Raw genomic sequence first — 24,238 nt, 5'->3', positions numbered from 1 at the left:
TATAAAATCCTCTGGTGCTGCAGAGTAGCTTATCACAACCTTATTTGGTTATTTAGTAATACTTACAAAATTATTTGCTTAAAAAAAGTTCCAGCAACTTTACAGAAAAAAACCCAAACCTCCACATTTTTTAAAAAAAGTATTTGCCAACAGAAAAGCAGCTATATAACTATGCCAAGGCAAGTATTTGAATTTCTATAAGTAAATGAACCAAGAAGCACTCAAAGAGTATTTATGCAAGCTGAACCAGACCTGCAGTACTAGTGAGAGCGTTCTGTGTTATGTTCAATAGACAGCTGTAACAATTTTCTTAGCTTCTAAATTAGGATGCATTTAAAATATTTAGGTAACTGACTCCCAAATTAATTTATACCCAAACACAAAAAAAGTCATTCTTACTAAACTAATTTAGAACAATCGCTGTACAAATCTGTAGAAAGGAAAAAAACTCTCCAAATCCATCCACATATGCTGAGTCTGCTTACTATTTGTATTTTGTGCTTTCTTTTTTTTTTTCTCTTCCTGTTGTTGCCTTTCTTTTTTTCAGATTGGGACAGCTGTGAGCTCAGTGCGCTTATTTCACCCATTTCTTTAATCTCAACTTTCTCATATTTTTATGTCTGCAGCCACCTCAGAATAACTAGCACAGCGATGCCAAAGCCAGCAGTCAGCACCACCACACCACTGCAGCACTAAAGCCGGCAACCAGCTGTCTCACGCAAAACTGGTGTTTTTTCATCAGCATAGTAAATCTGTATTTTTTCAGTATCTAGGGCATCTCCATTGGCAGAGGCAGTTAATGAGCAGTTGGAATGCAATACAGAGCCATCCATTACATCTTTTTCAAAGTAATATGCTACATCAGCTCTATCTACATCACACCTAGATGCCTCGGCACCACTCCTGCGCAGGCAGATTTGGGTAAGTGGGCATCACAGTTAATGGCTTCCATGTACTTGGGGTGCAGTTTGCACTGGCTCTCTAGCAGCTGTTTCAGGGCGTACACCAGGAACATCAAAGGCACGGGAACTTTTTTTGTGTTTCAATTCAACTTAGATACAGCTTGTTCTAACCAGTTCAGTGCAAATCAGGCTTTTGTCGCCCTTTTCGGTTCTCTTACTCTGGCAGTGTTCACACACCAGCAAGTATCAGTTTGATTGCGCTGCCTGCTTTTGGAGTCTGTTCTCACAGTCTGGATCATAAATACTGTCAGTACCTGACAGCCCATGGGGACGGCCCCAGAAATGGTTCTTCTTCACAGGGATCATTTCTGCCTTCATCAGCGCGCGCTCTGCAGGCAGCATTGAACAGCCCACCTGGTGATCTGAACCCACCAGCGTGCAGGTGCAGTTCTGTCCCTCCTGGGCACATACCGTCTATTCACGGAGTCTACTGGTTTGTACACACTGGTGTGCTGCAGCCTTCATCAAGGTTCAAATCAGACCCACCAAACAGGTTCTCCTTCCAACACAGCTGGCATCTCTGGAGATGTCAACAAGCTGCGCTCTCATCTGTTACTTCTCAGGGAGTGACACCAACTCCTGCCTGCAGATGCCTGCCCTCCCTCTTATTCGATGAGGAAACAACAGAGAAGAGACAAAAGCCAACCTGAAGCACAGTTCCTACTTTGGGCTTCCCTGACGGACTAAAGCACAAGCAGCTCGCCCTTCCCTTTCTTTAGACTTTCTATGAACTGTATAAATTCACGTGTACAGAATTTCTCCCATTTCTGTTGGAAGAAACCTTACTTCTCCACTTCCATCATGGTTTTTCCTCCATCTTCCATCACACGGCGGCTCTATTACTCCACTGTCTAGATCCTTAACAGTTATGTACTACTTCTTTTCTACTTTCATGTATTTATAAAATAAAGCAATTTGAAGTTTTATATATGCTGCCTGGAGTAGCTGCCAAATCTGGAGGAACAACTATTCATCAGTTTGATGGCTGCTCTCCTACTTACAGAGCACGGGAGCTGTCTCATCTTCCAGCAGGGAGAGCTTCCCTCCCCCCAGGCAGTACTAGGAATGATTTTCATGCGTGTGTTACCCTTACAAAGTTGTTAGTTCTTTTTGAGGAAATCTGAACTTCGAGTAATGCCTTTTGCAGTACACTCCAGTTGCTCCCAGGTGGCCTAATGATCTACACAGCACACATTACCGTTTTCATGTGTTTTGGCAGCAGCTGAAAGGTATTTTCCACTTTGCATTAAGCAAGGCCCATTCATCCGATCTGTCAAACTGTCAGACATTTTATAAGTCGTTATTTTGGGGCCAGTAACGGCCACAGAACAGCGTATACGCCACTCGCCCACCCCCGCAGCTGCGCCTTTCACAGCTGGTGCTGCTTTTCTGGGGGCCCGCCCTGCTTCAGGTCAGCGCAGGCTGGGCTGCTTGTACCGATGGCTTACGTCAGGGAGAGCAGTGGGGAGCTGGCCGCCAGCGGAGTATTTGTGACACACTACAAGTTTCAAATCCAAGCTCCAGGTGTAAATGCCTTGCAGCCCCTGGAGAAGGGCACAATCCGGAGTCGGACTTTGCAGCCAGGCCTGTTTCTAAATAAGCCACAGAAACATACACTTCTTGAGGGAGCAAAGATGAGACAAGTTCTTCAAATTACTCCTGGCTGCTTCATAGCACATTGTCACGCCTCTCTATTTCCCCTTCCTTCAGCAAAAAATAACAGGAGGTACCTTTCTTAGAAAATAATTGAGAACTACAGCGAAAATTATTATTAAAATTGCTAAGTATTTCAAGTTGGCATATTGATGAATCTTTGATAAGTTTAGTAACTTCCCATTTTTAATTTCTGTCATTTGTTTACCTATAATAATCTGTTTCTTTTTAAACTTCATAGCCCTCCCTCCAAGTCAAGATCAATTTAACTGTCACCTACATACTCATGTCTTGTCTTTATTTTATTTCACATTATGAACTTTAGAGAGAGTAGTTTTGGTTTCCTTCTTTCTGGAGGACAGAGCCTCAACTGCTGTAAACTTGGCAGCTCACAACTGGCTTCAGGGAAGCGATGGCCGTACAGGAACAGTCAAGAGCTGCGCTGCCCTTGTGCTTAGAAAGCACCATATGGATGGGCAGAAACAGGACTTTCAGGAAACAGTACTTTGCTTGTATGTGTACAGGTGTTCATGCTTGGTCTCAGTCTCGTACTATCATTGGAGAGCTTCCCCGAGATGGGCCATTCTCCCTGCTGGTGGAAGACGTTCATTGCTCGTACCTTAATTAAAAACTACATTCATTGCCCCTTCCCTCAACGGTGGCTAGAAGCACCACAATAGTTTTACAAAATACCTGTCACCAGGCAAAAAGCGTAGAACAGTGGCAAGACAAGGGCAAAGGAGGAGTAATTTCAAGTTTCCCTGCCAAAGCCGCATCAGTTGCCAAAATGAAAGTGCGCTTCTCCATTGACTTTTTTTTTTTTTTTTTGCTGGTGGATTTTCCCCTCTGTAACTAAGGAGAGAACAGACTTAATTTAAAGACAGAAGTCTTCAAATATCTATATAGACATATATATGCACACGCATATATAAATATACCCATATAGATACTAAAATATCTATATATCTCTACATCTAATGCTTCTATGACACTAAAAGGAAAGTATTATTTCCTTTAATCCACACTAAGCTGTAACGGCACTACAAGAGTTAATTATTCAGAACAGCAGGCTGTAAGAGGAATAATCCTGTAGGAAATGGGGAGTGCGTTATTTCTTTAGTGATCTCTGCTTCCACGGAAACAATTTCTCGGCACAATTCCAAATCTCATAAACCCAGGGCACTAGGTCTATGTAAAACAGCAAGGCATTTCCAATTAAACAACCAGAATGCTTTTATCTAGGCCATTAAATACTTTGTCCGGTATCAAATACAATTACAATATTCACTGGGGCGTTACCAACCAGCTACTTCCCACAGGCCAGCTCTGGGGGGGACACATGGTCACCCCGCACGCATCCCGACACCCCTCACTGCCTCGGCGGGGTGCGCAGCAGCAGCACAGCACCCTTGCAGGCGCCGGGGTGCAGTACTCCGCCAGACGCACCCAACAGCTCCCTGCTGTTCGCTTCCCACCTGCCCCGCCGCTCCCCCTGCACAACAGGACGGCCTGGCGGCCCAGTACTGCCGGGCAGGCCCCGTGCCCTGCCAGCCACGCGGGGAGCTCATCCAGCTCCTGCGGCTGGCGGGAACCGCACTGGAACCAACCAGCTTGAATCAGAGGGGGGGTAAGGAACATGCTGGTGTGAAAGGCAACCCCATGGTCACCTCGGTAGTTCCCTGGAGCTGCCCGTGAAGACAAGCCCTGACAGCACTGGCTCGGTGATCCTACAGCCAGGATGCTCTCTGTGGAAACTGCGATCTACCCTCCTGGCATCCCTGCCACCAAGTCCCACCAGATAATGTGCCAGAGGAGACCAAAGCAGAGGGTTTCCAAGAGGAAATGAAAGGAACAAACCTATAGCGACGTACACAGCTACTGCCCCGAAAATGTCATCACCAGCCAGAAGTGCCCATGCCCCAGCAATAACTGGTTAGTAACTTTGCTCCTAGTTCAAAGCCCGGTGTGGTACCGGCTGAAACAAAGCTCCCTCTAGTGCTGCTAAACTTGGTAACAACCACCCCGGAGTGACTTGGAGTAAAGAGCGAGCAGATGTGATGATGCTCATGAGACCAGCGGCTGTGACAGACACGGGACACACCTCTCAGGGTACTGCATATACAGTCTTTATTAGCAGACTCGACCGCGTCAGGAACACCAAAGCAGCAAGCAAAAGGAAAAAGGTACTTAATATCAATGGCAAGCGTCAACCTTTTTTGTTCAGCTGGTTTGAGGTCTGGTTTTGTTTGTTTCAGGGCTTTGTTTGTTTTCTTCAACTGAATTGTTCTCGGAAAATTACTTATTAAATAAAAAAATTAAAGGGCCTTCCCTTCACCTCCCCTGGACCCTGAGGCACGTATCCCGGTGACGCACTGCTGATACTGGACAACAAAACTTGACTCAGTCGACACTCATAAAGGATGTCACTTCTGGCAAATACCATGGGGGGTGGGGGGGTTGGGTTTCCCCCTTTGTTTAACTTTTAAACTGTTGACTCTTCCAGTTTAAACTGTATCATTCTATTTGGTACTCCAACGTTTCCCACCTCCTGAGCAACAACTTGGCAAGGCATAACAGCTGGTCTTACATAAAGAAAGGGCAGATTAGTCTGCAAGAGGTACACAAACAAAGCTAGCGTGAAAAGAAAAGCTGGACAGAAAAAAAAATTAGTTCTGCAAGAAAACTATTTAATGTCTTATATGTATTTGGTAGCAGAACTGGTAATATTAGTAAAATAGCTTTTTATCTCCTTAGAAGCATGCAACTTCCAAACTCATATAGTTAACCACACAGTCAAAATAAATTATGAAAAGCAGGTTAAGTCATTTTCTTACCATGGCTCCTGCCGATAGAATTATTACTTAGCATCACAAATGTGCTACTTCCAACTCACATACAATACCACGTGACAGTACTGGGTTACGCTGGTACTAGCAGTTGCATTTCCGCTCACACCAGCCTGCTAATGAACTCTAAAATCCGGAGCCTGAGTGTGCACATCAAATGCTCCATATTGCACCAGGTCTTCTTCTCAAGAGACAAACTGCTTCAAAAGCATGTTTTACTCAAAACTTGCCTTGTGCAACATCCCTGTTAAATCCAACACAACAACTGTCTTACTTCAGTAATTTTAGTCATTAAAGAGAGAAGCAGCCAGCACAGTTACCACTACCTGAGTAATACCGACCTCCATCCTGAAGTCTCTGGAAACAGACCATATGTGGACAACAAACATTACCTACCTCATACTTCTGTTACACAAGAGGATCAAAATTATCTTCCTACAAATCAGAACTAATTACAGCTTTTAGTACATACATTTATACCGTGGGTGATTTTTCTAGAGAGTAACCTCCACAAAACTGCAAAAGAATACCTGACGCTGCAGACCACTCTGAGCTAAGCAGGGAAGGAATGCTGTCTCACCAGGAGCGTAGTTTAAACTAGAAATACAGAAAGCCATGCAGGATTTTTGATAAGCAAGTCCCAAAGATGACACTGTAGAGTATATGCAGACCGAGTCAACATGCCTCCTGTAGATGTATACACCAAGTTTGTACATGATACACAGTAGCGGGATGTGAAGCTGCACCCACCAGCAGATCCAAACACAGAAGAGAGCGCAGACCTTCCCCAGTATTTTTAAGCCCGCAGCTCTTGAATCTGCACTGGGAGAACCACTGAGCATCAAGGGCTCACATTTTCCTAAAATTGGGTTCTGCACCGTCCACTGAGAAAGAGCCTAACATTTTATGAGGCGTGACAAAAAAAGTCCTGTTAACTTCCTGGGAAGGAGTTCCCTCCTTGGCATGCAGCTCTACAATTTTAAAGCTTTTCAAACTCTTTATACAAATGAAAAGATGAAGTTAAAAATGTAAACATATAAAATCTTAAAATTCCTTTTATGTTACGTAGAACTAGATATACGCACATATAGGTTTTTTTAAAATCTGAACCAAGTCCATTGTCACCCCCCTCTAGATATAAAGTCAAGGTCTTGCTTGCTTTATCCTTTCAAATATATTTCAGACCTCGCTGAGAAACTCTGCCCAAGATAAATCTGTGTAAATAGCTGTAACTGTGTACAAGTCAGGTTTCCTCATGACTTCAAAAGCAAAATTTAAGCGCATTTTTTCTGTAAAGGTTTAAAGTGATACAGCTCAGGCAACATTGCCAAGCTGCGATCAAGAAACTTCTCAAGATCAATCCACCTATGACTAATTTATATGAATATATACTTGTACGAAATGCTAACTGAAGAACTGACAAAAAGCAGTGTACTTTTATTGAACTGCACATTATAGAGAAGACTCAATATAAAAGTTGGTGGGTTTTTTCTTTAAAAAGACAAATACTTTTCTGCTTGTTGCCCTCAGTTTGCCATCAGTCAAGAGCTCTTGTTTCCACAGGAAACAGCGGCAATGAGAAGAGGCCAAACCACAGCGATCTGGCAGGACAACGTAACACCTCCCCACAGAATGGAAGATCAGAAAGATTGCAACCTGCAATAAGACAGGAGTTATCATTTCCACTGGAAACAAGCACAACCACTACTGAGAAGTCAGGAGAACTTGCCAGCTTTTCCTCCCCGACACAGAAGCAAGACAGCAAAGAAGATGCCAAAAAGCTACTTGATCACAGGGATCAATGGGCAGGGGGGGGATTAAAAAATCAGATTATGTATTAAACAACTGAATAAAACTTCAGACCGGATATCAGGAAAGTTTGAAATCAGTGAGCTACAATATTTTCATTTCAGTTTCTCTTTTGTGAATTAATTCAAACTTATAATCTCTAAAGCATTAAGGAAAAAAATCATCCCGAGTTAGATGTGTACCTGTAGACAAAAAACAAGAAAAAATTCCTAAACTGGAAGACTTGAGAGAGGACAAACTCCCCTTGGAAACTAAAGCACAGTATTCTCAACAGGTTGTCCTTCTTCCAAAACAGCAGACTGTCGGTCAATCAATTCTGTGGCACTCGTTTTTTTACAAAACATTAGAATTAAGTATTCCTCATGTAGTCAGCCCACACACGTTAGGGGTTTTTCAAAGTATGTTTAAACCGTAACAATAAGATGACACTGGATTCTTTAACAGTTACTACTAAAACAGACAATAATTCTGCAAAAGCTGACATAATGGGGAGGAGAGAAAGAAAATGAAAAAATAAAATCAGAATTCCATAACTGTGTTTTGTTAAAGCAATCAGACTGGCAATTCATTTGAACATGCATCCCCATTTTCTTCGGCATTACTCTTTTTCTCACTCTTGTACGTGGAAAGGAATAAGTTTTCTATCTGAGTCAGGAACTCTTCAGCAATGAAGCAGTTTGTTACCTTGCCCAAAGTCTTCCTCATGCACTCCAAAAGCTAGTCAAAAGAAAGAAGATTCTTTTTTTTAATTGTCGGTTTTCCTGAGTTTATTTTTTTTCCCCTTCTGGCCAGTAAGTTTTCCAAAACTATTCTGATTTATTTATTTATAATTAACATTACAGAAAGCGTTCAACTGTACAATGTATGTTCTAAAAAGGAACAGTCACACAAGAACACATGGGTGATTTAAAACCAATTACACAACAGCTAAATTCAAGAGTATTCTACCAAGTCAATTTTAGATTTAAGCTGTTTATAAGTAAAGTCATGTTGAGAGGGAAAGAAAAATTAGAAGTGGGTAATTATTGTGTACGTGTTTTCTGTTTATGTCTTTCGCTTTGGGCAGATTTTCTGTCTTGTTTGTGCAATTAATGTTACAGCTGTAGTTATTCAGAACTTGCTAGCAACGACTACGCTGACTGGAAAATTAAAGTTGTCACTTATGCATGAGAAGCACGGCACAGCACTGCCTTCCTGATCGACCAAAGGACTAGGAAGCCCAGATCTGCTCTTGAAATACAGGCAGCTCTCACCACTGAAGGCATACAACACTCAACCACGATTAATTTGCCATCCGTTCTCCTCCAAACAGAGGTTAAAACTCTGTATCTGCACGTAACCGCTGTCCCCAACCCTCTCAAACGAGCACTCTGATTTTCACCGTGTGCTTAACTACATAAGCTCCACCACAGAAGTCATTTTTTGCGATTAGTTTACCTCTCCGATTTGTAAAAATGTAACTTCAGGTGACTTCTACTGATAGAAAGCAAGTTTGTATTTGAAAAAAAAAAATAAATTAAAAAAGCTAAAAGTAGAAAACTTACTTTCTGCAAACAAGTCAGGTCAGAATCTCTATGAAAAATTTTATCCATGGGGACGCTGCTGTTGGAAGAAAAACAAACAGTAGTGCTGTCAAAAGCAGCCACACATCTTTACTGAAACATCAATATAAACATGCAAAAATTCTAAACTGGCTATTCTTTATAACAGAAGGAGACATATACCTATGGCAGAATCTGTATTTTTCAATTATCCACCTCGTTTTTTCAAATACTAATTCCCACTGAGGTTCCTCCAGCATCTGCTGTACTTCGAATTTGTAGGGCAGGCCTGTAATCAATTGAACATGGTCATTCAGTGTTGCTGGTACACTCAACTTTTTTTCTTGTTTAGTTCTAAACGCAACCCCTTCCTTCCCCATCACCATTCATAATTTATTCCTGCCTGCAGAAGGCTGCAGCTCTGTTACTTGCCAGTGTTAGGGAGATTAAAGTAGAAGTCTGACGCATTTCGGATTCCAAACTTCATTTTGGTGGAGCAGGGAACAAACTTGTTCTCCTCCCTGCCCTCGCCAATTCCTCATGCCATAAGGAAGCACACAGAAACCAACAATGTAACAGAAAAATGGTGAAATAAATTGAGTTTTTACAACTTAGTCCCATTTTCATACTCTAAGAGCTATGTGGTTAAGTGAATAAAAAAGGTGGGTTTTTTCATGTATGAACTTGGCTGATGAAGCGGCTGACTATTGTTCCAGATTTCAGAGGAATTTTTCTCCTAAAGGAAGAAATTCTAGTTTATTGCAGGTGGGGGAAGAGGAATTTTGAAAGTATTCCAAAGGAACACCAGAGTATTACTTGCAGAACACGGTTCAGTTACCAAAAATCATGACGAAAGAGAGTGTAAATTTCAGTAAGTCATTAAAAATAAATTAAGAAAAAGCCTTTCCAAGAGCGTAATAATTTAATGAGATGAAACGCATGCTTTCCAACTAGACCTCAGGGTACGCAAAAAGAAAGCAATAAATACAATTTGCTATTTGAACACATCTCAAATGTGAAAAGCATTCAACGCAGAATGCATTTTTAACTATTTATGGCTCATATGAAATACTCATTTTTATTCATTTGCAGAGTGTATAGTTCTATCCACTGCTGCCACGCTGTAATTTTTCTGAAGAGCTAGAGGAGACACCATTTTGTAACAAGCTGGTTTCAGGAGAGAGACATAAATATGAAGTCCTCTCAGACAATCAAGATGAAGTTTCTACGTAGTTTACCCCCACACCATGAGGGCGGGATGCATGGGGGATGCGGGCGAGATCAGGGGACTATCAGTACGGCGAACAGGGAGTATTGCACAGATGTGGCCACCACTTCACTTCCCCTGGGAGGAGGAAGCAAGCCTCCAGGCAGATGGTCTCCCTTGTGTACTTCCACAGGAAAAAACAAGAGGGGGAACTGTTGGCTCACACGGCCTCTGCTATTGCCTTGCCAAGGAAACTGGAAACCTTGGAGTCTGGATGCGAAAATCGTGACAAACAGGTGGAGGGAGGAGGAGAGCAAAGAGGCAGCTACCATAACCATAGACTGTTATCATGGGAATTCTCACATTAGGGAAGGAGATCTGATGACTTGAAACACCATAAATTTTGTGCAATACGCTCTTAACTCTTCAAGAAGGGAAATCGCCCCTTTTTCATGAAACGCCAGTGATATTTTTAATCAAGAATTTGTTTGCTTCAGTTGGGATTCATGCCAGCACACCGTTTCATGTTTCCCATCTTGTGCTTTCCTGGACAGCTGGCAAGTTTGATCCTTTGACCTTCTGACTGCAAAGTTACTCAAATAAGGATTTTTGGCCGCTAGAGCTGCCAATTCTTTGGTATTACACTTCTGTCTCCTTGATCAGAGGATCTGTTCAGAATTCTGTTACGCAGCAAAGTCTACGCAATACACGCAGAGCGGGTTTCTCAGCTGTTCATATGGATACTGTGTGTAAACAACCCCAACCCCTGTCCCAAACCTTTAATTTCTTTCACAGATTGTGGGAAATGCTAATACAGAAAAATAATCTTCCATTTATACCTATTTATTCTTGCCATGACAGCACGGACTACTTGCAGGATTACTCTAAGTGAAATTCCTGGTTCTGTACAGCAGAAGTTACCAGCATAAATCTACAAATACCTGTTTCTCAAGTTCAAGAACAGACAAAGTTTCTCCTCTTAGTATCCAAAAGGAAAAGAAAAATGAAGTCAGTGGATAAAATATTGATACTTACGGTAGGAACCATCAGAACTGATCTCGTCACTAATGACTAGACAAGTAATCTGGGAATATGGAAGAGGATTATTTCGGTTGTAAGGACTTATAATCATTCCAATGAACATGGCACCACCCCTGGAGAAATAACTCTAAAAAATACAAAAACACACACAAAAAAAAGACACATACAAGAAATACAACCTTTTTCAGAACAGCATTCTGACATTAAAAATGAATTAATGTCAATTTATCAATAAACTGATTTTAAGATGCATTACAGTGAAAATGGTATTTGATCATAAATGCCAGAGAGGCTTTAGGGTGGTTGGTTGGGGTTTTTTTTTTCCTATTTATTTATTTTGAATGTACACACCAATAAGTACCTGATATTTAGCTTGAGTGTCAATATCTCGTATGGAGGGGTTGGGGTCAAAGGCTGGGTGGGAATGGTACCACCCGATAACACTGTACCCTCTGGCAGCCAGCGTTTCCGAGGCCTGCGTCTGAGATACGGGATCCATCTCGCACTGCAGTCCTGTACTGAGACTATTGCACGGCTCTGCTGCACAAACCTGTTAAAAAGGTCTCCAGATGGATAAATGCAAGAAATCTCCATCAGTTCAATAAAACTTAAAGAATTTTAAGTCATATACCAGATCTTCCTCATGACAGAGGACAGGCCATCACTTGAACATAAGTGTAACTCTTAACATTCAAGACTACAACAATTAACTTCAACTTTCATATATTTAAGTTGTTGCCCTTCAGAAGTAATATTTACATCTATTCAAATTATATGTATTATTGTAACAGTTTTAATATTTTAGAGAAAACATAAGAAGACAAACACTTACTTCTACAATTTTATCAGCTTCAGAGTATCTTCCACCTAGCAGCCCTATTACTTCTGCCATAGATACATGAGAGTGCTAAAATGATATTAAACAGTAATTAAAGTCCAAGTGGTATCATTTCTCCTAGTTTCCCTCTGCAGACAACAGAATACATTGGCTTCACAGCTGCAAGGGGGTAACTTCTCAATGACAAACAGAAGGAAAACTTAGGACAGCTAGGGATTCTCAAATACCCAGAGTTTCCACTTAAAGCGAACAGAAAAGATTATGCTTGCTTATTATATACGTTACACAAATACACTATACACTTCCATACATGCAGCAACGCTAGCTTTAAATACTGAACCCTGTGCAACGCTGAACAACTGCACAAATGTTGGTACAACCTCTTGTTCTTAAGATCAAACAACACCAAAAACAACAACCACCCCCCCACACACAAACCCCCACATTGCTCTATAAACACAACATCAATTCCCAGAGTAGTAGAAAATGAATGTACAGGATTTCAAAATGGCAGTCTATTGCGAATTTTATTTCGAGTATGACAGACTGTAGTAAGTAGTAACGCTCTTACTAGGTTTTCTAGAGGGTAAATGGTTGTACATTAAGCACAATATAAAAAAACCCCATGAATCTTTAGGGGCTTTATTTAATACTAGATTCTCGCTTTAGGTCCGAATGCAAAGTACTGCATTTCTCAAATTTCTGGTGCTGCCCATTAAAAAACAAAACCACAACACAACATATACATCATAGCTTTTTAAAAGACAAAGCTTAATCCTCACCAAATCCATTATTAAAAGTGCTTCGGAAGACACTTTCACTTGAAAAGGTTCCTGAAGCGATAAACACAATAATGAGTATAAGAAAAGTACCGTAAATAAAGCATTCTTGATTATTCACTCATGGGTACATACCTGTTTTTCTTCAGTGAACAAACAGCACGGTATCAGCTGAAAGGGATCAAAGGAACTATAAAATGAAAGAAAATTTCTCTAAAGATGTAGGACAATGAGGGAACGTTTCAAGTTTTCCACTGTCTCCTTGGCAGAGGAGGAATAATCTTGGGTTTTTTACTGGATTTTCCCATCCCACACTAGGATGACTTCCACCAAGTACAGAAACTTCACTACCCACACTCATGAATTTCCATATGAAACATTCAAACTGCACATGTGTTATTTCAGACCATAACACATATTAATGATCTGCAGCGTTCCAGCCTGACACTATGCAAGACATTTTTTTCACTTCTAGAAGACTATGTTTGAACATGATGTACATCAAATAATACCTTTTTATTTGTCTCGAACCTTTAGAAGATTTTGCAGGTTTCAGTTTTTCTTCCTCTCTTCTTCTTGCTAATTCTTCGGCCGATAGATGCTAAAAAAATTTAAAAAAATTAACTCTACCTTAATGTCTTAAGTGCTCTTTCAGTAGTGATTGCAAAACCAGGCCAGAATAAATTCTTAACACCAGCATCCTCTCAAGATGCTATTGATTTGTGTTACAGGACTACCCGAGCCAGTGGGCAATAGCCCTAGCAGAATTGAGCAGTGTGAAAGTAATGACCGTCAGAGATCTAGTCCACAAGACGCCCACTGAGAGAATTATTACATTCTCCAAGTCAATCAAATTCAGTAAAATCACAGCCTGTACAGCAGATCATGCAAAATGCAAGTGTGATTGGTGAAGAAGAAAATCCACCCTTACAATCCATGCCCAGAATTTCTCATGACCCTTCGTTAGGGGTGTTTTCAAACTAAATTTCCATCCAAATATGTATTTTGCAGAAAGTGTTGGAATTACTAACCACAGTTACTCAAAAACAGGTATGGTGTTATAACATTATGGAATTGTTACAGATACTCATGACTGAAGGTTGCAAATGTAAGTGGGTTTCTAGACAGCAAAACCAGGATGTTTCCAGTTCTTCACTTTTTGTATAATTTGAAATTGTAGGAATGAACAAGTGGATATTTTCTTTCCGAGTCTTCTATGAAATATTTAAACTTGCATGATTTTTCCAAGGACTTAATAAACCACAGTATTTCTGAGGATATTGCTATACCCAGAATGTTAAGACTCAATCACGTGCATTATAAACACAAAGAAACCATACAGGACTGAAAAAATAACATTTACATGTCATTCTCCTATCCCCTACTGTTAGCTTTAGTAAGGCAGTTAACTGAAAACAAAGGGTCATGAAATCTCCCACAAGACAAGGCGAAGAGCTTTATGGGCATAGAAGAGTGAAGGGCACTACACGCTCACAACAGGAACACCTTTGCAAACACCAAAGTACATTTGGATTTATCAGCAGCATAAAGATGTAACAGCTGCTACATAATTTGAAAATTATTGCTTCCACAAAGAGAGGTTAAGTACCTATTACACAACTGTTTCCCTTACCTATTTGATGCAACACCACCTGCTAGCAGTTAGTCAGAATTAATTCTATAAGGGAAGTTTAAAAAACAGAAGGGTTACCTCAAATGTTTGTCCTTCCAAATCCTTTGCATCACACCAGTTTCCCCAAGGGTCTCGCACGCGCCGTCTTCTTGTACGCTGCAGCAAGCAAATCAACGTCAGTCAAGGTTCTTACTCCTGAAAAAACTGCTTCACTTCATCAGCCGTAAGAACATTGTCCAAAAGGCTGCTGCCACACGAATGTTACTGACACTATGACATATTTCCAGAAAAGAAAGAACACCCTGGAGTCCTGCAGAATGAAGTAGTTCACCATCTGTCATGAAACACCTCAGTGAAATTTTTGGGTTTTAAGGCTGTAAACCATAACACCTGGTTGATGTTCCATGGATCATCAACATTTCTGACAGCAACAGCACATTATTATCCAGCTCTGATTTATAGCTCAGACAATACAAAAAGCTATAAACCCAGTATGTTTACATCTAGTGTACATTACAGTTCTTTACATGTCAATTTATTTTTTTTAGTGGGATTGATTTAGTTATCCTCTCATCAATCGATTTATATTGCTGTGAAGTACTTTAAAAATGCTACGTTAAATGTGAATATGAAAATTAAACCTGGCAAGCCTTGGTAGTTCATGTTGGTTATAAATGCGTTACTATTGTACTTAACTGTGTGCATAAGGCTCTCTGTAAGCCATACCATATACCTACTGTACCTAACGGTTAAAATGGAAGCAAGTTAATTACATACTACCACTGCAATCCAGTAGTTTCTGGCTAATTCAGGCTAACAGATTACAGAGAGGTGGGGAGGAACGGGTGAGGGCTGAGGGAAAAGACTGAAACACAGTCGTAGTGAAGTACCTGAACAGAAATCAAGCGTGTAAGATAGCTGACTTTAGGGCAGACAGCTCTCAGACAGCAGAACTTTTACTCAGACTGACACTCAAGTTACAGGGCATACTAATGAAACTGCAATCTGAACGAGAGGAAGATGTTTCCTGACATGCCCTAGCTTGAAAATGAGAAGACCTCCTTCACACTGAATGCTTTCTGCTGCCCACCGCCCCTTTACCAGAACGTACCATGGATTGCAAGCGCTGAGCAAGCTGGTATGCCTCCACTGTGTCTTTGCCTTCTTTGGATCGTGTTTTATCAGCTGGTTGGGGCCGGTTATAGACAGCCTGTTCTACAAGATACAGAAGAGAGATGCACTGTGCTTCAGTAAAGTATGTAGCCACTTACTACTGGTACAGACCCAAGAATGACATAGGTAAGACGTTAACAACAAATGCCATAAAGAAAAAAGCAACAAAAAGCCCACAGTGAATAGACATCTCTTGGTCACATTACTGACTGATGATATAGCCCTCGCCCACTACCACAGCATTTTTAAGACAGGAAAACCTCCTTCCTTATTGTTATTTTTAGTAACAATTACTTCAGACGAAATGTATCTGCAGGACATTGCTACTCTCCTAGGTGACTGTCATTCAGCTTCAGACCAAAATCAACCCAGAGACTCTAAAACTACATATAAGTTTTATAATTTACATATAAGTATTTTATAACTCTATGTTACAGGTGTACATATATGCTTTTAACATATCACCTAATTTTAATGTTTGAATCTTGTAAAAAACTAGCCCTGAGGATGAAGACATTGGTTTTTATTTAGGAAGCAGTTATAATTCAGTTGGCAAAAAGAAACAAAACTTGAATTCTGTCATATGTGGAAGGAGGGCAGAATTTCAGATACAGCAAGTATCAGGAAAAAAATCCACCAGACAAAGAAAAGAACAAAACAAAAAAAATGCAGCTGGCGTGTGGTAAACAGGGGGCCGGGGGTGGGGGGAAGAGGAAGAGAAAAGGTCTTGTGTAAAACCAAAAATCCATAATCTTGTAAGCAGGTTACAAACCCTTAAGATTTTCAAAGGTCATGAGAGACAATCTTCTCAGAAGGTCCTTCCTAGTAAGGATTAATGGGTATCCTTCTGTGTCAGCAGTACACCCTAACATTAAGTAGTCCTTCAACATTAGCACCAAAATGGGCTATGGCCATATAGGCTGGAACACAAATATACTAAACACAGTCCAAAGAAAGACTGTCTTCTTCAGAACTTAAATGTAACAAGTACTATTTAAGACATTAAGAGTACAGAGAATCTGGAAGATTATCCACATGGATGCTTGATTCTGATACAGTGCAGTCATCCATGCTTCAATGAAGTGAATTTATGACTTTTCTTTTAAAGACACATCTACTAACCTTAACGTTTAGCCTTCACATGAAAACATTCATTTTAATAAAAAAAACCTGACAGTCAAACAAGAGATGTGTTCCGAATTGATTCCAATAAAAATATCTTTACCACAGCCAAAGTTAATTGCTCCTATTAATTCCAAGTAGGTGTGGATCCGTCCAATGCAATTAACGTCACCGCAGTTCTTCAGGCCTGGACGTACAGAAGTTTTATTCAGGTATTTGGGTTTACATCTCTCCCTAAAATAAAGTATAGCACATTGTCAAATAGTAAAACAAATCATGGAAGGAGGAAGGAATTGTGTGGCTTAAGCTGAGGTTAAGAGGAGCCACTGAAGTGTTTTTTTTCCTTCCGCAATGCACACCACTGTGCAGGGCAATCAGCAAAAAAAGAAACTTCACAAAACGCAATTTATTTTAGGGTTATTCACACACATCCGTACTTATGCAGAGTGAAACTTACGTCCCATGTGTTAAAATAAACTCTTTGACATGACTGGTGCCAGGAAGCAATGAATTACTTGTAAGTTAAACTGATAGAATGTATTCATTAGATTAGTTTAAATAGCTCATATAATCACAGGATTCCTCGATGTAATAAATAAACCTGTTTTCACTCTTTATGCACTTATTACTTGCTTTTAAACTGATACTGAATTGTTTCAGCTCAACACTTCTCCGGTACAGAATTCTAGAGTTTCTCTGCAACTAGAATAAGCTGTCAATACACAAGATAAGTGAACAAGGGCAGAGTTAAACTCAGCAATTCTGCCTACTTAAAAGCAAGCTAACAGACACAAACATGCAGAACTGAACTGCTAATAGAATAACCTGTGTATTGAACTGGCTCCCACCAATCACTACAGTTCCTTAAACGGATTCTTTGAAGATGGAATATAAAATATTCAAGTGTGCAAGCAATACTCCAAACTGATTCTTAATTTGAAGCATTATTTTGGTCAACATTATTGGCTCTAGCACAGACTATTTCTTCTAGCTGCCCTTCTGTAAAGGCAGTACCTACAATGCTACAGACCTCATTACCGAATTAATTTAATCAGTTATTTTGAGGAACGATTTATTAAAACCATATATGCATTCTTACAAGATGATAAAAATTGTAATAAATTAACATAACCAAAATGGATGCAGCCTGTTCTGGTATAGGACACTACTCATTTTCATAACACTTTCAAGTATTTTTATTGTTTAGCTTCCAGAATGCCGGGAAAAAACCTGGGAAGACTCAAGAGAAGTATTAATAATCAGAGCTGTTCACTGGCAATCTTTATAATGCCACCATAAAATTAATTTTACTCTTTTCAGAAGCAAGCTGTTAGTACTAAGCAGTGTTTTAACTACAACAAAGCAGGACACAAGTCATCCTCACCACTTATTTCAATAAACGTAATTATTGCATCTTACCATTGATCCAAAATATAATTCCTAATTTTCAAATAACGCTCTGGTGTTTTGGCCTGACGCCCTTCAAAAAATTCAGGAATAGCTTGCTTTTCTTCTTCCAGAATGATGCTTCTGTCAACCTCCACTTCTTGATCAGGTGGCTTAAGCTCCTCTGCTTCTTCTTGATGATCCTCATCCACTTGGCAGGGAGAAGGAAAAAGCAATCCATTATCAGCCAGGTCTCTCTGTTCCTCATTAAGCTCCTGGTCAGTTACCGGTCTAGTACCACGAGATGTTACTAGTCTGCCTTGTTCAGCTTTCTCAATAAAATTATTGTATTGGTGGTAATCTAAACTCACAGATTTATCACCATTCAGGTGCTGAGAACATGTTGCAGCGACACCTGGAAATACTAAGGCATCCACTGTATCTTGCTTGGTATGTTGAGGATCTTCCTTAGGTAAAGAAGCTGCAGAACTGTGTCCCACAGGTGAAAAAGCGTGTTCCACTCCCTTTGTTTCTTCAACTGGACTTTTTGAAATAGATGATTCAGATTTTCCAGTTTCTTGCTGGAAGGTAGGAGAAAGTATTTCATCCATGTCATCAGTTATGTCTACTTCCTCATCATCTGACAACTTCTCAATTTTCACGGCATTCAGATTGGGGTCTGCACGGCCTCTCAGGACCCCAGATGACCATGCTTCTACCCTTATCCCATCTTCAATGGGAAGGCTGCTCCCACGCTGACTTTGCTCTTCTTTTTGAGAGTCACCATTTTTTGCCTTAGGAAAATACAAAGTATTTTTAGGAGGGAAAAACAAAACAATCCCCTCTGACTCTCAAATAATTGGAACTATTTTACTTGAACAGCAGATATTCTGAAGCGTTTCTTCCTCATCTCATCCTTTTAATACATTTTAATCTATCACAATTGACTTCTACACAGCATTATAGGTATACTTCTAGCCCAAGTGTGAATTACTATGTATTTCTATTCAAATGAAAATAAATCATTAATAATCAAATAAACCTAAACAGTAGTAATTCCTTCTTAAAACTCTCCCTAAGTCTCAAATAAGGCTAAAGCTAAAACTACAACACACAGCTGTATAGTGGAAAACAAGTATTTTCAGACGAACGACCAACAGCATAAGAGACTACAAGTGTATATATTTATTTATTTATACCAACAATAAAAATAATGAAGCCATTCTAGGAATTTGCAATCAATTCTGACTTCATATAAGTCTGCAAATAAGCATATTCCACTTCTCTGAATATGGGAATAAATAGAGTACATACTTTTAGCAGCAGTACCTTGAGAAGACAGATATAAACCAAGCTATGTGTACAACAGCACACTTGCCCAACAGCCCTTTTGCCAATACAGAGATACGCTGCTTACCTTGTTCTTAAAATACTGCCGAGCATAGCTCTTTACTTGTAGAACAGTACGACTTCCAATCAACTTGGCAATTTTCGTCCACCGGCGGCCAAACTTCACCTAGCACAACAAAGCACATTTAAGTTACCCAAACTGTAACATACCAGACACTGCACTTTATGTGCCAAAAGAGTTTAAAAACTCAATTATTCAATTCAAAAAATTCAAAAAAATACATACAAATGTACAAACAGTAACACAAACCCACGGTAAAGAACCACACTATCCATATTGTACCAAGAAAATTGCATCCAACAGTAGGAATTATAGCTATTCTGCCTGACTAGATGATCATCTTCACCCAGCTGAAGTACATGGTGAATTATGCTGCCTACTAACCCAAGGAATTCTACTGAAACAAATTTGTGCTTGACAAAGCAAACACTCAGCACTGTACCACCATATACTCTAAAAGCCTTACAACAGTAGTTAAAGGACTTCACTTTATTAGCTGATTGGCCTCAAGAACACATTATATTTCCTGTAGTTAACTAAAGCATTATGATTGTAAAATCCATAAAGCTGTGTACTTGAAATAGTTTGTGATCTCAAATTGTAATCAGCCCCACATGAACAAAATCTGGTAAACAAAATCATCTTGGGGGGGATTCATCAATATGTCTGATTTATCATTACAGTCTTTGTAGATGGCAATTATTTTTACACATTAGAAGTATAAAAGCAGAAACAGATAAATATAACATGCTTATTTATATTAAATATTATTTTATTTAAGATAAACTAATGACTTCTATTCAAAATACTACCTATATAAAGAAACTTACCAGTCCTTGTTCAAACAGTTCTTTCTCTTCAGACGTCCACTTCAATGAGTAGCTAGCTGATTTTGTAGGTGATCGCACCCTTGAAAAACAGGAAGCAGAAGTTAGTGCTTTCTTAAAAACATGTATTCTCAAATCCCAGCAACTGAAGGCAACTTCTGACAGGAAGACTACTCCCCATCTTCGGTAAAACTCAAGGTAAACGTGAATGTGACTGATAAATAAAATATTGAGAATTATGTCAGCATCTCCATCACAAAGGAAGATGGCAAGGCAACACAATATTCACCGGCAACTAATGGTATAGAAATACACAGAAGCAGCAAACAGAAAAGTTCAGGTAAGAAAGCTGACTAGAATTAACAAGGTTTTTTTTCAGAAGGACCACTGTGCTACAAGAAACAAAATAGTTTACTACAAGCCAGTTACTACAGACGGCAATATTTCTTTGCATTGAAAGGTCTCTTAAACAATTTTGCACAGCCAAACAGAAAGGAACTAAGGAACTGTAAGGTTTGGGTTTTTTTTTAAATAGTATCTGTTAACTTAATAAAAAACAGATGCCACACTTAAAAATGCAACACACATTAAAATGTACATACATGACTTTTCCAGTTTTCTTATGTGGGCTGCAAATAAAAAAAAAAGTGAAAATAAAAATTAATAATTGTGATGCTGTTGTGTATCTCAGCAAACCACCTTATTCTGGAAGGACTTTTCATTTCTTCTCATCCAACTGATAATTTTTGCCAGAACACAGCTTACCTTTTCATAGATCTTTTCTCCACTTCCTTTTGATTGAGCCATATTTTTTCAGAAAGTGATTTATTAGATAAATAATATCTGAAATAGTTAAGTTTTCAAAACATCAGAGATATTTGTACACATGAAAATTCTAATAATCCGATAAATTACACTGGTTCATAATTATTCAGCATGTAGAAGCAAATATGCACTGCTTTCAAAACTGAAATAAACTAGTAGAAGTGTGTGAAATGGTGTAACACACAAGGAAGTGACATTTGACTTCTGAATCCCCACACTCATTTTACCTGCAGTAAACTGGGTATCCTGTTTCTACAACAGCATTTCTCTTTTTTGTCTTAGAAAATATAAATAATTTTCATTGTGCTGGTACCTTATCTACTTTCAAATTAAGTCTCAATAATTCATTCTATTAGGAAAACTTTAATTGCTTTATTTTCTTGTTTCTCTATTACTGTATATTATTATACGCAACTTCAAAAAGAGCATGAAAATAAATTAGCCCATGATTTCTATTACTATAACCTACCTAGCAGCTGGCAAGGCCAACTTAAGCCATAGAGGCTACTACTGGTAAGACTAATTAAGCAAACACTGCTTAAAAAAGAAAAATAAAAAGCAGCAGCTCCTCATTCCTGTTTTCATCTTGCACACTGGCAGAAGTATGAATGTTGCCAGACAAAATCAGACAGTAAACCAGCCCAAGTGAAGAACAATCCAGCAAAAAGAACTAGCTATTTTTAGCCAGATCAGCTGTTTGATCAGGTTCACTATGAAGCCACACAAATAGCCGCATCAGCACAATACCAGAGGTGGCACTGAACAAGCAGTGGAAGTGGGGACAAATATTGCTGGTTTTGGTGCCAGCGCCAGCTTAAGTCTACAAGCTTTGGACTGATTTTCTGAAGAATCAGAAGCATCAGAGGAAGCTTCAGGTAGCTAGATGATTAATTCAGGGGTCCTCCCTGACTTCTGCAGTCTACCTATAAGATGACAGTGCTTCAGTGATCTTAAGAAAAGGTTTGTCCAGTTCCTTTGGAAACAGGGTGTTTTTTGTTGTTCTACAGAAAAACATACAAGCAAACTGGCAAAAGGATACTCTTCTTCCATCAACATTTTCTCAATGACAGCCCTGTTTTCTTCACTAATGCTGCTATCCAACGTCCATGGCTGCAAACAATGCAAGTACGTTTTAATACTTGAATTCTGTCATGTGTTACTTGAGCATCAAGAATCAATACATAACAGGACTGCTTAAAAACCTGAAAGACCACATACATGGAGAGAAGAGAATGGAGGAAACAGAAGTTCTGATAACCTTGCTAGAAGTACCATTCATTTAGAAAATACTTACGAGACTGTTGTCAGTTCTCCAAGATGAATCAAGATAATGATCCTGCAGCAGGCCTGAAGCTGTGTTTTCATCATCTCTGAAAAAGATTCCAGCATTCAAAACAACGCAAACATATTCAAACAAAATTAACACTGTCAGAGTTAAAAAAAAGATATGGTAGATAACAACATTAACAGAAGATGACAGAACTAGATATTAAAACTAAATTATTATATTGCGGACTTATATAATGTTACCCTCTTATTGTATTCCATTAGATGCAGCATAAATCCCCCCTTCAGTAAATCATCTTTTTTAGTAATCTCAGTAGCAACTCCTCACCTATCTCACTGCGGACTGTACAAGACACCAGTGAAAACCTGAATAGTAAAAATTCTCATCCAGAAAAACTAAAAGCAAAAGTGACTATGTAAAAAATACACACATGAAAGAAAACAGAATTTTATGGACAAATAAAGAACTGCATTTTTGAATATTAGAAGTTTTACTGAGTTGTGTTATCTCCACGTGACATTTCTGCTTTTTTCCCCCAATAAGGTAAAACCACCCTGTTCTTAAGACAAACCTGTTTTCTTCCCGAGGAAAGCTCATACTTACATGAGGTTTAATAGAATCCTACCGTACAGGGTTGTTAGTGCTCTGAGGGACTTCAGATTGTACTTGATCTTTTCTGTAAATAACTACTTATTAGTTTTAGAAATTTGTCACTGATTAAGGTCATTGACCAACTGTCTCCTACTTTAATGCAGCATAAAATCTCCTTAGTAATTCACGTAATTACTCGTTTTCAAAAATCTTTTGCTTCTAGAACATTCAGACTTCTCTAAAGACTCGTTAGCCCTATATCCCTTCCAATGCTAGTAAATTAAATTCAGCTGCTACTCCAAACCGCTTTGCATCAGCGGTTCAAACCCCTCTTTAGAGGTAAGGATAAATCCCCATGTACAGCCAGAAACCAACACAAGTCCTGTTTGTTGTATTTTGGAGCATGTCGAGAGATGGGCCAGATGAGGAGTCCCCTTTGGCCAGCAGTCCACCTCCTGCGGTGGCAGGTGCTGCGCTAGGATAGCGTGCGAGCGGCCACTGCCTCTGGCACAATCCCTCAGCCTCTCCCAGCCTGTGTAATAGCCAGGTTTGGAGTTACAGCTGCTTCACTCACTTCGGCACGTTTACAGGCCCCTTACCATGATGTTGTCCAACCAGTTTTCTGAACCTTCCCACGTCCAGCTGTCTGAACCCCCTGTGCCCACAAGTTCACCACCCGTTATGCCACGCAGGTTCTTCCTTCGGGCTGCGTATCCCAAAGGATTTTCCCAGCACTCCCGCCGAGCGCCCCATTTCGCGGGCCGCAGGGCCCACGGCGCCGGCTCTGCACTCACTTCAGCGGCTCCGCAGGCCCCGCGGCCCCCGCTCTGCCCGGTGACGCTCCACACCGCCGCCCCCGAGCCCCCGCGCCCCGGGGCCCCTCAGCGAGACCCCTGGGTCTCTCCCCCGAGGCGGCGGGAAGGCCCGACGGCGGCCGGGACCCCGGGCAGCACCTCAGAAAGTAGCAGCCCCCGCCGCCGCCTCCTCAGGCAAACTGCCGCCGCGCTCGCACAAACCCTGCCCGCCGCGGGAGGAAGGGGCAGCGCTACCGCCGAGGCAGAGCTACCAGCCCACCAAACGGCCCTCACTCACCCGGGCGCCGTCTCTCCAGGCACAGCTGCCGGGTCCCCTTCAATATCCACCTCCAGCTCCTCAGCAGCCGCTGCCATGACACCGGCCCCGACGATCTCGCGAGACGCGGCAGCGGCGGTTGGGCGGGAACGGGGCGCGGCGCGTGCGCGGTAGCCCTTGGTGAAGCCGCGCCCTGAGGAGAAGCCGGGGCGGAGGCGGAGAGATGGCGCAGGGG

General features: G+C 40.5%; 3 protein-coding genes across 5 annotated transcripts in view; 1 reads left to right on the top strand and 2 right to left on the bottom strand.

Annotated features, from left to right (window-relative positions):
* Window positions 1-264: 264 nt before the first annotated feature.
* On the bottom strand, window positions 265-4,579 carry TACSTD2 (tumor associated calcium signal transducer 2). The gene is given in 8 exon segments (XM_080406426.1): window positions 265-614; window positions 618-682; window positions 685-725; window positions 727-931; window positions 934-1,004; window positions 1,006-1,052; window positions 1,056-1,123; window positions 1,126-4,579. Coding segments are annotated over 8 exon segments (816 nt in total). The 5' UTR covers window positions 1,229-4,579; the 3' UTR covers window positions 265-398.
* A 140-nt stretch (window positions 4,580-4,719) lies between these two features.
* Window positions 4,720-24,193, bottom strand: MYSM1 (Myb like, SWIRM and MPN domains 1). Of its 3 annotated transcripts, XM_080406347.1 has the most exons (20): window positions 24,025-24,193; window positions 22,348-22,423; window positions 22,093-22,163; window positions 20,994-21,071; window positions 20,831-20,857; window positions 20,232-20,310; window positions 19,408-19,506; window positions 18,024-18,784; window positions 16,708-16,838; window positions 15,421-15,524; window positions 14,388-14,465; window positions 13,189-13,277; window positions 12,812-12,866; window positions 12,680-12,730; window positions 11,892-11,966; window positions 11,421-11,609; window positions 11,054-11,186; window positions 8,995-9,100; window positions 8,815-8,872; window positions 4,720-7,987 (listed from the first exon to the last, which is right to left on the bottom strand). In XM_080406347.1, exons 1-20 carry the CDS (start codon window positions 24,099-24,101, stop codon window positions 7,823-7,825), a joined length of 2,502 nt encoding a protein of 833 aa, XP_080262473.1. In that variant the 5' UTR covers window positions 24,102-24,193; the 3' UTR covers window positions 4,720-7,822. The 3 variants fall into 3 exon arrangements, with proteins under 3 accessions (XP_080262473.1, XP_080262474.1, XP_080262475.1); XM_080406348.1 differs by lacking the exon at window positions 11,892-11,966 and having other exon boundaries at window positions 24,025-24,129; XM_080406349.1 differs by lacking the exon at window positions 8,995-9,100 and having other exon boundaries at window positions 7,848-7,987; window positions 24,025-24,129.
* Window positions 24,184-24,238, top strand: part of FGGY (FGGY carbohydrate kinase domain containing) — a 325,564-nt gene continuing 325,509 nt past the window's right edge. The window contains exon 1 of the mRNA XM_080406372.1: window positions 24,184-24,237. The gene's annotated coding sequence lies outside the window, so the exon portion shown is untranslated. The remainder of the gene's footprint in view (window position 24,238) is intronic.

Source organism: Falco punctatus (assembly GCF_963210335.1).
Source record: "Falco punctatus genome assembly, chromosome: 11".
NCBI classification, from domain to species: Eukaryota; Metazoa; Chordata; class Aves; order Falconiformes; family Falconidae; genus Falco; species Falco punctatus.
This window is presented reverse-complemented; position numbering and strand designations above follow the sequence as displayed.